The 17,460-nt window shown below is 42.2% G+C and overlaps 3 protein-coding genes across 8 annotated transcripts; 2 read left to right on the top strand and 1 right to left on the bottom strand.

The window, feature by feature from the left end:
* Positions 1-3,185: 3,185 nt before the first annotated feature.
* Positions 3,186-6,910, top strand: LOC123402834 (GATA transcription factor 17-like). 3 transcript variants are annotated; one of them, XM_045096793.1, is made up of 7 exons: positions 3,186-3,704; positions 3,803-3,889; positions 3,984-4,093; positions 4,182-4,295; positions 5,063-5,168; positions 5,979-6,044; positions 6,144-6,346. In XM_045096793.1, exons 1-7 carry the CDS (start codon positions 3,276-3,278, stop codon positions 6,219-6,221), a joined length of 990 nt encoding a protein of 329 aa, XP_044952728.1. In that variant the 5' UTR covers positions 3,186-3,275; the 3' UTR covers positions 6,222-6,346. The 3 variants fall into 3 exon arrangements, with proteins under 3 accessions (XP_044952728.1, XP_044952727.1, XP_044952726.1); XM_045096792.1 differs by lacking the exon at positions 6,144-6,346 and adding an exon at positions 6,399-6,910 and having other exon boundaries at positions 3,202-3,704; XM_045096791.1 differs by lacking the exon at positions 6,144-6,346 and adding an exon at positions 6,396-6,910 and having other exon boundaries at positions 3,239-3,704.
* An 800-nt stretch (positions 6,911-7,710) lies between these two features.
* Positions 7,711-13,784, top strand: LOC123403052 (DNA primase small subunit-like). Of its 4 annotated transcripts, none has more exons than XM_045097025.1 (18): positions 7,711-7,810; positions 7,987-8,048; positions 9,209-9,356; positions 9,734-9,784; positions 9,860-10,035; positions 10,135-10,212; positions 10,307-10,418; positions 10,550-10,634; positions 10,727-10,778; positions 10,863-10,924; positions 11,010-11,125; positions 11,203-11,324; positions 11,570-11,638; positions 11,731-11,788; positions 12,024-12,097; positions 12,213-12,261; positions 12,389-12,468; positions 13,547-13,784. In XM_045097025.1, exons 3-18 carry the CDS (start codon positions 9,251-9,253, stop codon positions 13,607-13,609), a joined length of 1,353 nt encoding a protein of 450 aa, XP_044952960.1. In that variant the 5' UTR covers positions 7,711-7,810; positions 7,987-8,048; positions 9,209-9,250; the 3' UTR covers positions 13,610-13,784. The 4 variants fall into 4 exon arrangements, with proteins under 4 accessions (XP_044952960.1, XP_044952958.1, XP_044952961.1 ...); XM_045097023.1 differs by having other exon boundaries at positions 9,224-9,356; XM_045097026.1 differs by lacking the exon at positions 7,711-7,810 and adding an exon at positions 7,814-7,901.
* A 588-nt stretch (positions 13,785-14,372) lies between these two features.
* On the bottom strand, positions 14,373-15,088 carry LOC123401067. Its single transcript, XM_045094781.1, has 3 exons — positions 15,037-15,088; positions 14,876-14,959; positions 14,373-14,794 (listed from the first exon to the last, which is right to left on the bottom strand). The coding sequence occupies exons 1-3, from the start codon at positions 15,056-15,058 to the stop codon at positions 14,529-14,531; spliced, it is 372 nt and encodes a 123-aa protein (XP_044950716.1). The 5' UTR covers positions 15,059-15,088; the 3' UTR covers positions 14,373-14,528.
* Between the last annotated feature and the right edge of the window lie 2,372 nt (positions 15,089-17,460).

Genomic DNA, 17,460 nt, shown 5'->3' on the forward strand with positions numbered 1-17,460 from the left:
CGACGTTTGATACACACAAGGTATTCCTTCGGTGTCAGTGAGTTACATGATCTCATGGTCATAGGAATGAATACTTGACACGCAGAAAACAATAGCAACAAAATGACACAATCACATGCTACGTTCATAGTTTTGGCCTTGTCCATCACATCATTCTCCCAGTGATGTGATCCAGTCATCAAGTGACAACACTTGCATATGGTCAGAAAACCTTAACCATCCTTGATCAACTGTCTAGTCAACTAGAGGCTTACTAGGGACATTGTTTTGTCTATATATCCACACATGCATTTATGTTTTCATTTAATACAATTATAGCATGAATAATAAATGATTATCTTGAAACAGGAAAAATAATAATAACTATTTTATCATTGCCTCTAGGGCATATTTCTAACAGCTGCGTGTGGTGGCGCAAACGGGTCCCTGTCTCCACCCTGGAGGCCACCGCCGGGCGGTCAGCACTGCAGGAAGGTGTCATTGTTTGCTAGAGCTTCGCGAGTCCATGGCCACCTGCCACGTCAGGACAATGCCTCGTCCGAGTAGGTTGCTGTCGATTGGAAGGGAAAGTCACCGTTTGTGCCGCGTCGATTCCTTGCCTCCACCGTGGAAGCTGCCGGCGAGCAGTCGGTGCCGAGCAAGGGAGCGCTTCACACTTACACCGTGCTCGACCTATGTCTCACCGCGGCATCGGCTGGCTGAGTAGCTGGCATCGGAGGGTGGAGCAATGTTGTCGGCTGCTTGCTGTCATCGATGTGGAGTTGATCCGGAGGGGAGACTGCCGCGCGCCTGCATTGAGCTACACATGCGCCTCCGATGCAACGCCGATGGTCAGGCAGCCGATGCCGGGGAGAGTAGGCGTCGCAGGAGCGCGGCCAACACCTGACTTCCGAAGTGCGTCGATCGGTCGACGCTGGCGGAAGGAGTCACCAATGCTGACACCAAGCAAGGATTGTGCCTCCCCTTTCTGACCTGCGCAATGATAATGGAAGTTGGACTTGGTCCATGGCTGAATGAGCTTGAGTCTGCATCCGAGTGGATTCATTTGTCCGAACTTGAACTAATCTGGTTCGCAACTGTCCGAGTGAAACATCCATTGGGAGACCCTGCGAGTTTGGCTATATACACCCCTCCACCATCTCTCATTCGTAGAGGAAGCACTCAAAACATACAAGCACTTGCCCCATCCATTTTTCTCAGAGAGAGCCACCTACTCATATGTTGAGATTAGGATATTCCATTCCTACCATATGAATCTTGATTTCTAGCCTCCCCAAGTTGCTTTACACCCAACCAATCTCTTCTACCCAAGCCAAATTTGTGAGAGAGTGATTGAGTGTTGAGGAAACTATCTTCTAGAGCACAAGAGCAAGGAGTTCATCATACTACCACATATATTACCTTTTAGAGAGTGGTATCTCCTAGATTGGTTAGGTGTCGCTTGGGAGCCTCCTACTTCGTGTTGCGGAGTTGAACCAAGAAGTTTGTGAGGGCAAGGAGATCGCCTACTTCGTGAAGATCTACCCCGAGTGAGGCTAGTCCTTCGTGGACGTAAGCCATGGTGGAGTAGACAAGGTTGCTTCTTCGTGGACCCCTTGTGGGTGGAGCCCTATGTGTACTCGCGCAACCGTTACCCTCTGTGGGTTGAAGTCTTCATCAACATGGACGTACGATAGCACCACCTATCGGAACCACGTCAAAAATCTCCGTGTCCATCTTTGTGTTTGATCTTCCTAACTCTACTCCTTACTTCACATGTCCATGTATTTACTTTCCGCTGCTATACTCGCAAACTTGCATGTGTAGGGTGTGTTTGACTTGCTATAATTGCTAAATTCTGCCAACCATTAAAATTCGCCATCTATAGACATCCCTTATAGTGATCCCACACATGTAACTCACGACAATTTTAAAAAGGTTGTGCAAAAATTACCACTTCTTGAGAAAGCCACATGACGACGAACCAACCCTGGACGTCGCAACTTGACATGACCCCTCTCATCGTCACAGGGTGCCCAGCATGGCGCCGGTGGCTGTAGTGAGGTTGTTGTTCATCATGAGCCGATACAGAGGAGCTGATAGGTATTTGTCAAACGGTGACAATGTTGTCAGGATGCAGCCATCGACATGCGATGGTCGGCGGCAATGTTAGTGATCCAGCATGGTGATTTTCAACGCCGACATGACCAGGGTAGGTCACCGGAGAAGAGGGGGTTGATGCATGGTCCTAGATGATGGCGAGCTCGACACGAGACCTGGACCTGTCATGCAACGAAATGGATGTTTTCTTCAAGTCTTTTTTAGGAGTCTTCAAGTTTGGTTTGGGACAACATGGCGATGACACTATCCCCGTGTAGGAATAATGATCTCCCCGCTCCCCCTGTTTTGTTGGTGTGTTCATCACCGACGAAAGGCTGGTGAAGGAGTGTCTTCGACGGGTCTTCCCGGATCCAGTCGGTTTTTGTTTTCGGTGGATCCGTATGGATTTGACATGCATTCACAATCTTTAGAGTTTTCGCAGGACCTTATCGTGGCTTTCTTCTCTAGAACGATGATTAGCTTCACATATCGTGGCCTCTCACGTCTTCTGGTCTACATCGACGACTTTCTAGTCACTCCTTCTACAATTTCTTTGGGTTTAAAAAATGTTTGATCAGCTAGTCGAAGGCCCGGAGGTGGCGTCAAGTTTTGCTCACGATGCATAGCAGATGAATGCAGGAGGAAGAAGATTTTGGCATCACGAAGAATTTAAATGTATCTTTATCTCTATGTACGAGTATGAGTGTGTTTGTTAGAACCCGTGATACTTTTATGTTTTTAAGATTCCGTGGTACTTAATATATGATCTAGGGCCTTTCCAGAAAAGAAGATTTTCAAAAATGAGTAATTCATTGTATTTTATGGACCAATAAATAACATTTTGCAGATAAGGGCGTGCTTGGATAGTCGGTTTGGAGCTAATACATGTGTATAATTGATACATACCTTAAATAATCGTTTTTATTCCAGATAAAAATTGTACTACGACTGATCCAGGTGTATAAGTTTACACCTATTCCAAGCGGAGCCTAAGGCTATTCGGCTATTCCAAAGGCATCGCCAGAAAAAGAGCAGCCAAAAGCGGTGCGGATCGAACGGCCACGATCCCACCCCAAAAGCTCCACACGCCACGCGCTCCATCGCGAGTCGCAACCCCATCTTGCGGCTACTAACACCCGAACGAGGCCCTGCCTAGGGTTCCACCCCCGTCGTCCGATCCGATCCCGCCCCCCACCATGAGCGGCCACCACGACGCCAGCAAGCCCTACCAGCCCCGCCGGGGCCCGGAGCGCCCCCCGCCGCAGCAGCCGGCGGAGGACGAGGAGGCGGCCGCGGCGGCGATGGCCGAGGCCGAGGCCGCGGCGGGGGCGATGGAGCAGTACGAGCCGCATCTGGAGCACGAGGAGGAGGAGGAGGAAGAGGAGGAGGGGGAGGAAGAGGGGGAGGAGGAGGGAGAGGAAGGGCATGGGTACGCGTACGACTACGTTACCGGGGAGGCCGTCCCGATGGACGAGGAAGCCGCTGCGGCCGCGGCGCACGCCCACCACGGGGCGGCGGGGCCGCTCGGCATGGAGGCTGGCGGCGCGCCGCAGGCCCCGTCCAACACGCTCACTCTCTCTTTCCAGGGCGAGGTGTTCGTCTTCGAGTCTGTGTCCGCCGAGAAGGTGCCGCCCCTCTGATCCCTTCCCTGCAAATTTCGTTCTCCTTTCCTAGTCTACTTTGATTGGCTGGAAATTAATTATTTGATCTGGTAATCTGACAGGTGCAAGCGGTTCTCTTATTGCTTGGAGGAAGGGAGCTCGGCCCGGGTATGGGCGCGGGGCCGTCGTCTTCGGCATCATACAGTAAGGTTTAGACTCCACTCGGTGAGCTGTATCATTTATCCGTTGAGAAGCTTTCGAATTACGTGTTGCTTATGTCATTGTATCTACTCTGCGTTATAGAGGCTGAATTCACACCGGATGGCATCACTGATGAGGTTCCGCGAAAAGCGCAAGGAAAGGAACTTCGATAAGAAGATCCGCTATTCTGTTAGGAAGGAAGTTGCACATAGGTCAGTGTTAGCTTGGTAACATAAAAGTTAGCTCTGCCCTTTGCATGCTGTGTCATGACACCATACATACTTTTGTTCACATTTGCAGGATGCATCGCCATAAAGGTCAGTTCACATCATCCAAAGCGAAGGCCGAAGAAGCCGCATCCGTGGCTAATTCAGATTGGGGTGCAGTGGAAGGCCGGCCCCCTTCTGCGCCTGTGTAAGTCCACAAACTGTTGTGCTGGTTATATGTAGGCGCTTGAAAATTTCATCATCCGGATTCCATAAGTCGAGAATGACTATACTTGCATACAAATAAGTTCTCTCTTAGGGCTTGTTCGTTTGCAAGGGGTTTGAAGAGGATTGGGGTGGATTGGGCAGGATTAATTCCTCTATAAGTCAAGATCCACCTCAATCCCCTCCAAACCTCTCCAATCCTCACCAAAAGAGGTTTAACCAAACATAGCCTTATACAGATTGTGAATAAATGATTTCGTTGTAAATCAGTACAGAAGTTAGGTTTGGTGTGATGTTCCATATGCCTGCGTAGGATAGCCAGGAGTTTGCTGTTATGAACAATTTAAGCGTAGTTTACTGTCTGGTATAGTGTGTTAGTTGCCTGGCTTCTCGTTGGCTCTGTATCACTATCTCATACTCTTGCGTACAAGGTTGTTCTGTAAGCTCATGCTGTGATGCTACATAGAACTGAAATCAGGGGATTACAATGCTAGCTTGAAGACGTGCATCGATAATTGTTACCAAGCCTAGCACTTCTATCTCACTATTTTTTGCTATTCGGTTGTTGCTTACCGAAGATTTAGTTGGTATTGGTTGAAGTACCTGTGATCATTGGATGGCATGAGATGCTTCTTGAACACTTTTATTAGTACATGTCACTGTTTATCTGTAGCAACAGCTTGCTTCAGAATACAAAAAGATAATAGTACTTATATATTTGACAGTTGTTTCACTATCCAATTCTTTCAGATGTCAGCATTGTGGTATCAGTTCTAACAATACACCTATGATGCGTCGAGGACCGGATGGACCAAGGACTCTGTGCAATGCATGTGGACTCGCATGGGCAAACAAGGTACTTAAATTCTTGTGGTATTGTGTTAGTATGTTTATTTACCTTGTTGTTTTCACCAACATCTGCAGCAGGCTGTGTTGTTGCACAACCTACTACTAATTGTGTAAGTGTTAATATTAGGCAAGATATTAATTGTATTGTATTGTATATTAATATCAGGCAAGGTATAAATTGGATATGAATATTAGGTAGAATGTAATTGCTTGGTTATGCAAACGTTGATATTAGGCATGATATTAATTAGTGGATGGTGCTAAATATGTTTAGTGCTAAACATGTTCAATACTAAACGCCGAAACGACATAGACCATTGGATGTATGTGGTTGAGCAGGTGAGATTTGTTGGATCTCTGCAACTCCCTCTTTTTATATTGGTACTGGTATTGGTATATAGATATACTGTAAAGAAGTCATGTCTTCTTTAACATCAATAAGGAACAATTTCTTAGTAGTCTATAGTCCAGCTGTAACAAAATATCCTTCTGCACCGCCTGTTATGTTGGATGCTCTTCTCTGATATTCTAGCAAGATGGTTTTAACTTTATCAGCAACAATGGTTTTTTTTAATACCAAGTGATAAACTACATGTCAGTAATTTTTTCCAGCTAGTCTGGTTTGTAACATGAGCTTCATGAAAGTTGAACACCCCCATCCCCCCTCTGAAACTTCCACCTAAATCGTTTGGTTAGTACTTCAATGAAATGACAACAATACAGGATTTTTTTTCCACATTGTTAGAGTACCTCATGCCTGACTTTGCATTTACATATTCATATGTTAATGATTCTTCAACGTGTTTCTCCTTCCTAGGGTATGATGAGAGAGGTCAAAGGTCATACACCTTTGAAAGTTGTGCCGCCTGCAACCGATGACGCTGTAAGCACTAATTCTCCCCTTCCATTGGATTGACAGTCTACCTTATCAGATTTGATATAAATAGTTTTCTTCTTTTGTATTTTCGTTCATAACCTGAAGTCGATGTTGCGTACCGGAAGTCGATGTTGTGTACCATTTTCTGAACTGCTAGAAGCTTCTATTGTAAGCTCTGAATGAAACTACAACAATATACATGTCCCTATCGGAATTAGAGGGATAGATTATTTTTGGATTTTTTTTCTGAAGTTCAGACTTAATATGGTTAGGATTTTCAAAGAACAATAAAGAGTCTGTTTCTGTATTTTGATCGGTTCAGTTATCTCATTTGAATATAAATCTCATGCCCTGCAGCAGAACGGAGTTGCTGAAGCACCAACCGCTGAGCAGCAACATCTCGCACTAGAAGCAGCACCAGAAGCTCCTGCTCCTGCTGCCAATGGCCATGATTCATAGCCATCAGGTGGTGGATACTTCAGCGTTGGTCCAGGAGTTGCATGCTTAGTTATAATTGGCATCTTGCAATGTGCGCATTGTGGTGTGGATGTACCGACAGTCTGACTCTGTTGCCGCAATTGTAGATAGATAACAGACGTGTTTGACATGGTTTTTCCGATTGTTTGTTGGATTTAAATCTTCTAGAAATGAGACTGTTAGTGACAACAACATCCTCTCCTGCACGGCTGCTTTGCTGCTTTAGAATTGTATGAGATAGTCTTTTAGATAAATGGCTTCAGGACGGCATTATTTTTTTAATTATACATGGATCTGTATGCCAGATAATTTGCGTGTACTCGGTAGCGACTTTGTTGGCTACACGAAGATTTTGCTAATTTACCATACAAAAAATGGCCCATGATTTGCTATTATTTGAGTCAAGCTTTGTGTGCGCATTATATTTTTGATGAAGAGTGAAGTCTGCAAAATGACTCGCAATTGTGTAAAGTTGACTCTTCCAAAGTTTTTTTTGGCGTCGGGGGACAGCAGAGAGACCATGAATCTTTGTGCTTGATGGGAGAGATTTGGTCTAGGGTTTGGTTTTGATGTTCTCTTGTCATTTGTTGTCTAGATGGTGGAGGTGTCGGCGCAATGAAACAAGTATCCCAACCTTGTCGTGGTGGTATGTTGTTGTGGGCATGTTGGGTTTTCAAGATCTGATCCTTGGGGTTGTGAGGGTGGGTATGTTTTCGTCTTAGTTCGCACGAAACCATTCTTTTCAACATCTTGGTGTCTGTCTTCCGACCATAGTTACAACGACACAAGGGCGACATGCCCATGTCGCGGAGCAGGCTCAACGTTGAGCAGGTTAATTTCCGAGGAAGATATTTTTGTCAAAGGTGTTATTGCAAGTCTCCGACTTGTCTAACATATGACTTCTTGCATAAATAAATTAGTCTATCTGGGTTTCTAAAGCGGACACAAGTATTTACCTTCAATTTACCAGCGAAACATGTGTTATATGCTAGGATTAAAAATATATCATTAGATTTGTATTGAATACAGTTTGTAAACATATCTACACTTTGTTAGTCAAGCTGGAAATTTAAAATCTATGTCCGCTTTATAAACCCGGACAGAGGGGAACAATGTAATGGTAGGTTCCCCTTGAAATGTTTTTATTGTAAAACATCACCCTCTTTGCTTCCTCCTGTAGTCTTTAGGGCGCTTCTCGCGCGTCCGGACCAAGAGCAACGCTTGGCGCCAAACTACTTCCATTTCCCGCCACCTTCTGCTCTCGACCGCAGTCGAATCCCTTGGCGACGGCACAGGTGCTCGTATACAACTTTTCCCCATTCTCCCCTGTGCCGCGCCTCTTCTCCTCCCCTCCCGTCCCGTGGCATTCTCCTGCTTGCGCTGCTCGTAGACAACTTTTCCCCATTCTCTCCTGGAAAACCCTAGAACCCGGCCAATCTCTTAAACCCTAAACGTTTCATGCCTTTTGCAGGTCAAATAGTGTCGCGGACCAAGTTTCAGTAGCAAACCAGGTCAACCTGATGTAATTTTGTGGTAATTTTTAAAATCTTCGTACATCTGGTGGTGGTGCTGTTTGTACTATGCATGTTTTTTACTTTTTACACTCTGAATTTGTCAAGGAACACCCATGTTTTCTTGTTCTGGTAGTAATCTTGTTTTGTCCGTCCATCCTCATCCCCTGGAGCATATGGTATTGACTGCATTGTTCCTCATGTTTGTAGCACAAATGGAATTATTGATCTGAAGTATTTTTGCTAATTCTGAACATTAAGGCTGTGTATAACGTAGAGGTGGATTTATGATAATCCAGATTTTACAGCTAGCCATTTCCTATCTTTTCGAATGCTAACCAGGGTTTTCTGCGTTTTTGCTATTTTTCCGTCGTGAATCTTAAAACAAGTTCAGCAATCACAAAGTGAGCCTAAGCGACGCACAATTCAATGTATGTATTAATTGTGGAGTCAGTATTTTTTTTTTTGCTAAATACGTAAAAGTGGAAGTAATAAGTATTGCAAGGCAGGTAAATAACCATATATTTTCCTGTCCAAACGGTGAAAAGCAACGAGACATCAAAGTGTATCCAATTCCAAAAAAGTCAGTGATTTGTGTTGATTTCACCAAGCAATTCTAATTTCCTTTCTCTCAACCAAACAGCAAAAATTAGAATTGCAGCTCATCTTGATTTCATGTTGAAGTATAATTGCCTCTTAAAATCACTGGATCATTTTCAATTCTAATTGCCAAAATGGAGCTTAGGTAGTATTTTATGCGCTTGAGTGGCGCAGTCCCTTATACGCCTGATACATTCTCCCCGGTCCAGTTGGAAGGGAAAACTTCAGGCCTCATCTCCAGTGCTAATTTTCTCAAGAGTTCCAACTCATCTTGCTCGCACATTAGCCGCTGCCAGAAAATATTTTTTACCATTTCTCTGCATCGTTGATCTGTGGAAGTACTGAATCCACATCAATCAGTCCACAGTGATAATTGATTTGTTCTTTTGTTTGTAAGGAAACCTTGCTTGAATGGATGGATTTTTCAAAAGTTTGTTCTGTTCTTGGGGATCCTTGCTTTGCTACCCCCATTGAGCAATCAACATCAAAATTATTCTTTTCTATCTGTTCAGTTAGATGCTGATATGCTTGCTTTCTGTGTGGTACTTTACTAATCTACATATCCACCCAATCTTTGATTAGATTTTTGTTATTCAGCCTGCCTGATTGATCCAGTCCTCCGATATGGAGGATAAGAGAGTTGAGACCATGGAGATCGATGTGCAGCAGAAAGAAGTCGAAACTGCTATGCCTGACGGCTTCAACACCGATTACCTCCGAATCTACTACGGTAAAATGCCAGAGTCATTTTTCCATCGTAAATCATAATGTGTGGAATTGATTGGGTAAATAACCTGAAATGAGTGGCAAATTTCAATCCCTTGTACTACCTCTGTTACACCATACAAAATTATGGTGTAAGATTCCACACGGAAGGCTTAGTTTTGCAGCATATTTTTTTTAGTTCTGCGGTTATTGCTATTATTATGCTCTTATGCCTAAAAATGTGGAAGCACTTATGTTCAAGAACTCTCACCCCAGGAGCTCTTCCCCACCATTTTCTTGTGCTTGTTTTCTAAAGATAACTTTAGATGAATGCAAAATAATAATGTCTTGTGCTTAAGTTCAAAGTTCAAACTCACTTCTGATGATTAGTCACAATTGCAGCAAAGCTCTTCCCATATGGTGATTTCTTCAAGTGGCTTTCCTATGGAAATGGTCTGTGATCACACTATACTACTTCGGTTTAGGTACTGATTGTCTTCCTCTGTTAACTGAATCTTTTTTTGGTAGATGCGAAGCATCCGGGATGTGATCAGTCATATATTGGGCGCCGTGAGCTTTCGTTTACGCTGGAGAATGATATCTATCTGCGGTTTCAATCCTTTGACAGTGTATCTGAACTGGAGAGTTCTATCAAAGAGAAGTGCCCTTTCAAGATTGACATTGGACCTTTCTACAGTGTGGATGTATGATATAGCATCACTAAAGTTGCCAATTATTTAGTTCGATTTAATTGTTTATATTATGTAGCCTGCAAATTGCCAAATGAAAATATGTTTTTGTAGCCTGCAAAGCGACACGCCTATGCCCAGTCTGGCAATAATGTCTTCGTACCAGTGGAGAGAGAACTTATTTTTGATATCGTAAGAAACATGTCATGTTTTTTTCCCATCATTTGAGTGTGTCCTGTTATCTTTTTTCAGCTGTTACTAATTGTGATTTTTTCAATATTCCCAGGATATATCTGATTATGATGATGTTAGGTACTGCTGCTCTGGAGCCGACACCTGTCTGGACTGCTGGCCATTAATGACCATTGTTATCAAGATCCTGGATACTTCACTTAGAGGTAAGTTCTTTTGCTACTTTAAGCACACATGGCATTCACATGTTGATACGAAAATTCTGGATAATCCACTTGAATTGCAGTCTATTACTTTCTTGGTCTGCGATAATTTTTTTGGAAGTATGTATTTACAGGCGATTTTGGTTTCAATCACATACTGTGGGTATATAGTGGTCGCCGTGGTGTCCATTGCTGGGTTTGTGATAGTAGAGCAAGAAAGTATGTTTACGAGAACTTTTTTTAGCTGAAGAAAACATTTTTTTGTTTCCTTGGTTCGGTGATCGTGAAACTCATCTCTATTCTCCTTTTAGGCTCAGCAATGAACAAAGGTCTGCAATTGCTGACTATTTCCGTGTTTATAAGGTGGTACTTCTTGATTCATAACTCTTAAACCCCGTTTCCCCGTCTGTTTTCTGAAATCTGTTGGTCTGCATTACCTTTTTTCAGGGTGGTGAGAATGCATTGAAGAAGGTGACGCTTACTGGACCCGTCCTACACCCTTTCCTTGCGTACGGCCTAAACCATAACCGTCTGTGATATTTGCATCTTGTGTCAGTCACAAATAGGTTTTATTAAAACTTTATGCTCCTGCAGACGATCATACACTGATGTTCTGAAATGCTTCTTCGAAGACAAATTATTACACAGCCAACAACTGTTTGCTTCAGAAGAGAAATGCCAGAAGATACTCGAACTTATTCCTGATGGAAGTAAGAAAAGAAAAAAACCCTAAGAAGCTGAGACAATGCTCCTCAGATATCATTGATATTGACATTTTCATTTCCAGATGTTTCTAGTGAGCTCCATGATAGGTGGCAAGGAAATAGACGGTCCTCTATTTCGAAGGAAGATGTGAATGCAGCAAGATGGGAGCAGTTAAAGACGACCTTGCAGTCAGGAAAACATAAGGTTAGTGTTTAATCTCCTGCAGTTATATTCCTTTCTATTGCATATATGCCGGTTATCAATTTTGACTGCAGTAAATGTGTGTGTGTGTGTGTGTATACATATACCTTTCGAGATTCAACGGGCTGCTGTGTGAACTGTGCAGTATTCATATTTCTGACTTACAAATTACAGTTGCATCTTGTGACTCAGCTTATCATTTTGAAATGTAGGATGGGTAACTCTAATAAACCATTTTTATGTCTCAGACGCAGGGGCTTCGCAGATGTGTAGAAGAGATTGTCTTCTCATACACGTATCCTAGACTTGACATGGAGGTAAAAGAAAAATCATCACAAATACATTTTGGTAGCAAATGAATCATTGATATCTTTTATGTCCATTAATCAGACTTGATGTTGTATATCAGGTGTCAAAACACATGAATCATTTACTGAAAGCCCCTTTCTGCATACACCCAAAGACAGGTAAAAAGCCGGATATATTTCTAATTTTAGCGTTCTAATGTAATAAGGCGGCACAGTTCCATACATGGAAAAAAGAAACATGGAGCTTATTATCCAATAGAAGTTTCTAATATGGCCGTTCCTTGAATGATGCACACTTTTAACACAGTATGCCTACACTTCTGCCTTTTGGAGTTGTATGTTTGATGATTTTGTCATCTCGTTAGTTCTAACAACTGTTCCAATGTTTCTCCAGGACGTGTTTGTGTTCCTATTGATCCCAACAATTGTGATGATTTTGATCCTTCAACTGTTCCAACCCTATCACAAGTATTTCCTAGCCAAACATAACAAACATATTATGTGCTAAAATTTATTTGTGCCTTCCGATGCGTGATAAGTGATAACACAATACTGACCTTCTGAATTTACCATACATGCCCAGCTATTAGGAGAGCTCAATGCTGCTGGTATGCAGATTGATTCTGAGAGTGGTAAGTTATTGAACTTACACCTTTTGGGATTTGTGTTGAAGTGCGTCATTTATAACTTGTGAATGACATTTTTGTACCATACAATCTTTGTCTTGGGTACACCTCATAACCCTGTTTTGAATTACAGACTGGGAAAGGACATCCCTTGAGAAATCTATCAGATTTTTCAGAACATCATTTCTGCAACCAATGCTGAAAGCTTGCAAGGTATGTGCTCTTTGCTGCTATATTTCTACGGTCGTATCATTATCAAAATGCGTTGATATCTAACAGTTTGACTTAGCCATGTAATTTTTTCCTAGTTGATCAACATGATACAGTAGAAGCTGGGCCAATAACGAGATGATCTTCTTTCATATCGGTTTGGTTGGAAGAATCCCTCTAGTCTCTAGGGATTTGATGTTTCCTGAGAAGTTGACAAACTCGTTTAGTTTCAGTCAAGCTATCTTCCACGTTTTAAGCTGAAAAGGGTCAACTTCACCGTCATTTGTTAGCGTTATTCTCAGGCTGGCTGTTAGTATTTCTATGACATATTTGCTAGGAAAAAATGCATCATACTTGTCACAAGTATGCTCTTTGTCCGGACAAGCCCATGGAGTTCTTTTTGGCTTAAGACATCTGAGCTTTGAACACCAGATTAATTTACTCCCTGAAGTGGTTTTCGGTGGTCCATGTCATCCGCACCACCAGTTACGCCACTGGTGGCCCCATCACCCTTCTGCCTCATGCCGCAGAATCTTTGCTGTTCCTAAAGGTTCTTCCTTCTACCAATTTGTTATACTCAGCCAAGCGCACTCACATGGTGCACAAGCATTACGCTGGTTTAAGCCATTGAGAGAAGGGCCCTGTTCCAGGCCACCAAGCATGTGCGGTAAGACTGTAGGGTCTGTGGGCTCCTTCCCCTGGCCGGCGTCGGAGTTCTACTTGATTGAGTTCATGCTAATTTTAAAATTGAGGGCAAATGTCGGCGGTTAAGTCGTGTGAAGAGGAGTGTGGGAGAAGGAGAGGGTCGTAGCCTTAGAGATTATGAGAAGGGTGATGTGGATGGACACATGGACAAAAAACCCTGGGCCGTGAATGCCACCCTTGCAATGTGGTATGTGGATGTCGCAGGCAAAACTGCCGTCAGGGGTTCCAGTATTGGAGGTTCAGGGGGAGCAAGTAAGCGAAAAAACTGAGAGTTGTTCAGAGAATAGTGGGGGAGTAAGCTACATTTTTTTGTATTTGCTTACATGAAACGAACACTTTGCTACAATGTCAGTTTATTTACCATGTAGTTTTGCAGGAGGAACTGGAAAGCGCTTACAATGCAAAGCTCCAACAGGCCAAGAATAACTTGAATTGGTAAAATCTGTATGCACAGAGGCAGGGCGGCAACAACTCTGCGCATCAACAGCCACACCGTAGAGTTTAACTTGGGTACAAAGTACTACCCTGGAGATCCTAGTGCCACACCGCTGCTCAATTTTTTGACGTGGGTATAACTGACACAGCCAAATGTAATATATCTTCTGTTTTTTCAAGTTTATTTCGGCGAACAAGTGGGGCTGCACCATTGTTCAGTTACTCTTAATGAAGGAGGCTACATTACATTTATGTTTGTATCTTTGATCCAAAACATGTGCATGAATACCTCCGCCATTTGTTCAATAAAATCAGCAAGTATAACAGAAAGGGTGGTGCGTTGTATAATCCAAAAGGTATTCTTCGATAAGCGTACGTACCAAAGGGGCATGTGAAGGTTGTCTTCTCTGATCTTTTGGTTGAATTGTTATTTGAGAAAATGCAGAGTATGAATCAAGATAACATAAGCGTGTATTCTTAGCGAACCTCTCGAGCATCTTATCGATGAATAGCAGTGGATAATGGTCCTTATGAGTCTCTTTATTCAGTTCATGTAGTCCACACACATACGGTACCCAATAATAGTTCTATTAGGGATTAGTTTATTATCTTTGTTAGACACAATAGAAGTCCTCCTTTGAGACACAATGAACCAGACTAACCCACTTATTATCAAAGATAAAGTAAATAATATTGCATCTAATAGTCGTATTATCTTTTTACTAGTTAAATGCCCATGCGTTGCCACGGCATACGAAATATGATATGAAAAGATTACTTGATAAAATGATAGCATGGAATTTGGATATCTTAGAACAATGTTAAAGGTAATTGTAAATCTATGAACATGGACAAACTTGTTTTGAAATGTAGATAATAACTAAAACATTCATAAAGTTAGCACATCCGTTTTAATTGGCTCTTCAATTTGCCCATCCGTGCATACGCAAAGTCGTAAATTTGAACATCGTCGATTGCTCTTCAATTGGCTCTTCTGTCACCCTAGCCTTAAGTTTTATCATTGTTGATGGCTCTTCTATCTTCCTTTTATTTGCTTGATATTCTTCTGTCAGTTCAACGCGCTCGCGTAGCTTGTCATTGACATCTTTGTACTGCTCCCATCGATGCAACACCAGCCTTTTAACCCTGTCCCCAAGAGAGGTGTCACGACGCGCGTCCTTCCTAACATCTGAGACAAACATAAATAGATATATCGGGACACAACAAAACAATTCGCTTGCAAAAAATATGTACGTCGCTAAAGAGTTACCTTCTAAATCATCGCTCGCGCCATCGGAGAATGTCGGACGGTGTTCAAATGTGAGCTGGGATGTTTCTGTTTCAATAAGGGACCCTGGCATACATTCATATATAATTAATATAGTGGCATGAAGAATCAAATGCATTATAAATCAAGGTAACCAGCCTTACTGGATGCATGATCAACCTCCATGTTGAAGGCTTCAAGAATAGAAGTGGTGTACTCCGCTTGTTTCAGATCTTCCTCGTATAAATCTAGTTTTTTGTCAAATAGTCGAAGAAAAACTATTTCATAATTGCGCGCGACTATTGCTATTTCTCTCATGCCATTGACTGCATAATAATCTGTTTGAAGTGGCCCAACGTGCATTACTACGCGAGAAACATCTAAAAAAATGAAAGTTAGTTTGATGATGATCATTAGCCAGAGGTATTGTTTAGAGCAAGATCAAATTAAATTAGAAATAATACCAATGATCGAGCCGTTGTTTAGATAAAAAAACATTCATCTGCATTAACAATGTGAACAAAAGAATTAGCGAGCTGATTGCAATTATGATATATACACGTAGAACTACATGCCTATACTTTTCTCCTGAATAAGATGATCGTACTTCCAGTGCAACATACCTTTGAACCGTAGGCGATGTCAGTTAATTATAGCAAAGAAGGACCCTAATGCTTGTGTTGTGTAGTATGCAAATTGCCCTACTGTGCTTCATTTTATAGGCGAAGACATGCTACAATGCTTGGAGCGACGGGACTTCAGCTAAAAAATTTGAAGATGGACTAAAACTACACTTCCTGATCGTGCATGTCGTCAACGGAAGATGAAGACGTCCTATTTGCTAGCTAGTGCCGTAGCTGATGCATGCATGCTTAACAATTTTATTTTTTTGTTTTGTGGACGTAGCTGATGCATGCATGCATGACCATCTTGCGGCAGAGCTGATTGCGCGTAGTCGGGCCTCATAATCACACAATTACTAATTAAGGGTTATGATCAACATCCAACCACCACTTAAGCTGCTGGCCAAGCCTAGAGAGGACTTCTTCATATTCCCAAAGCGAAATTGCATTGACAAACATACCCGTGCGTTCGATCGAGTGAGATTTTTGAATTAGGAAATGAGATCAAGGGAAAAATATAAATATTATACGTGAATTAAGGAGACAAAAAGCCTAAAGTACTTCTTAAAGTCAACGATGAGATTTTATTGGCACTTCCATGTCTATATAAGGAATACCATGGTATAGAAAAAAAAACTTCGTAGTATATTCTTTTACCCGTTGCAACGCACGAGTTTACATATAACAGAGATTACTTTTTTCCCTCGCCAAAACATATTGCATAATAAAATTCATGTTATAAATATATAGCCACAACATATGGAAAAATACAATAAACAAATCCATGGAGATGAACAAAAAAAATTCGATAAAAAATACAGTTTGAGTACAGGTGTGTAGAGATAAGTCCACTTTTATTATCTAGATTACAACTCTCTACTTGAGGCACTTGAGAATTTGTCGTACATCATACGGGATGTTGTCTTCAGCTTCATTCGCATGATAGTCGAGCAAGTATAACAAAAAATTCTTTCTCAGCTCATAACCATCCTGCATGAGCAATGTATCTCATTAACATGCGATTATGCTTCATTTAATTAATTAAATGCCCATGCGTTGCCACGGCATACAAAATATTATATGAAAAAAATTACTTGATGAAATGATAGCATGGAATTTGGATATTTTAGATGCTCGTTTTTTATGATTGAATATATTTCAGGAAGAGAACAATAATAAAGGTAATTAAAAATCTATGAGCATGGACAAACTTGTTTTGAAATGTAGATAATAACTAAAACATTGATAAAATTAGCACATCCGTTAAAATGCTGTGACATCCTCGACTTTTGCTACAGTAAATATTGTAATTAAGCTACAGTGATCACCCGCAAATGATGCCACATCATCGAGAATTACCGTCGTTGACCCGCATTGAATTTCTATCTGGATTCAGAAATTGAAAACAAATGATGATTATATTTATAAAGTCATTTTAACTATTAAAGAAAAAAAGTGTTAAAAATAATAATGATAAAAGAAAGAAAAGAAATTAAAAAAAAGAAATTAGAAAGAAGAAATAATAGAAAAGTAAAACAAAACAAAACAAAACAAAACAAAATATGTATATAAAGAAATAAGCAGAAGGGTAAAATAAAATTGAAAATGAAATACAAATAAAGAAAAAAGAAACAACAGAGGAAAAAAAAGAAGGCCAAACCCCCACCCCCTGGCCCAACTGGGCCTAGTGGCCCAGCCGGCCAGGCCTCCAGCCGCCGCGCTGGGAACCCTAGCGCTCCCCCCGGCGAGAGGCTGGCTCCCCTCGCTCTCCCTCCTGCCGCCGCCATAAAGGGACGAGGGAGCCCTCCCCTCGTCACCCCCACCAACCGTCGCCCCACCTCCCACCGACACCCTTCTCTCTCCCTCCCAGTCCCCCACGCACCAGAGCCCCCCTCCCCCACGACTCTCCCTCCCCTGCCCGATCCACCTCCTCCCCACCGGCCCTCTTCTCCACCTCCTCCCCTC

This window comes from Hordeum vulgare, chromosome 6H (assembly GCF_904849725.1).
Source record: "Hordeum vulgare subsp. vulgare chromosome 6H, MorexV3_pseudomolecules_assembly, whole genome shotgun sequence".
Classification (NCBI taxonomy): Eukaryota; Viridiplantae; Streptophyta; class Magnoliopsida; order Poales; family Poaceae; genus Hordeum; species Hordeum vulgare.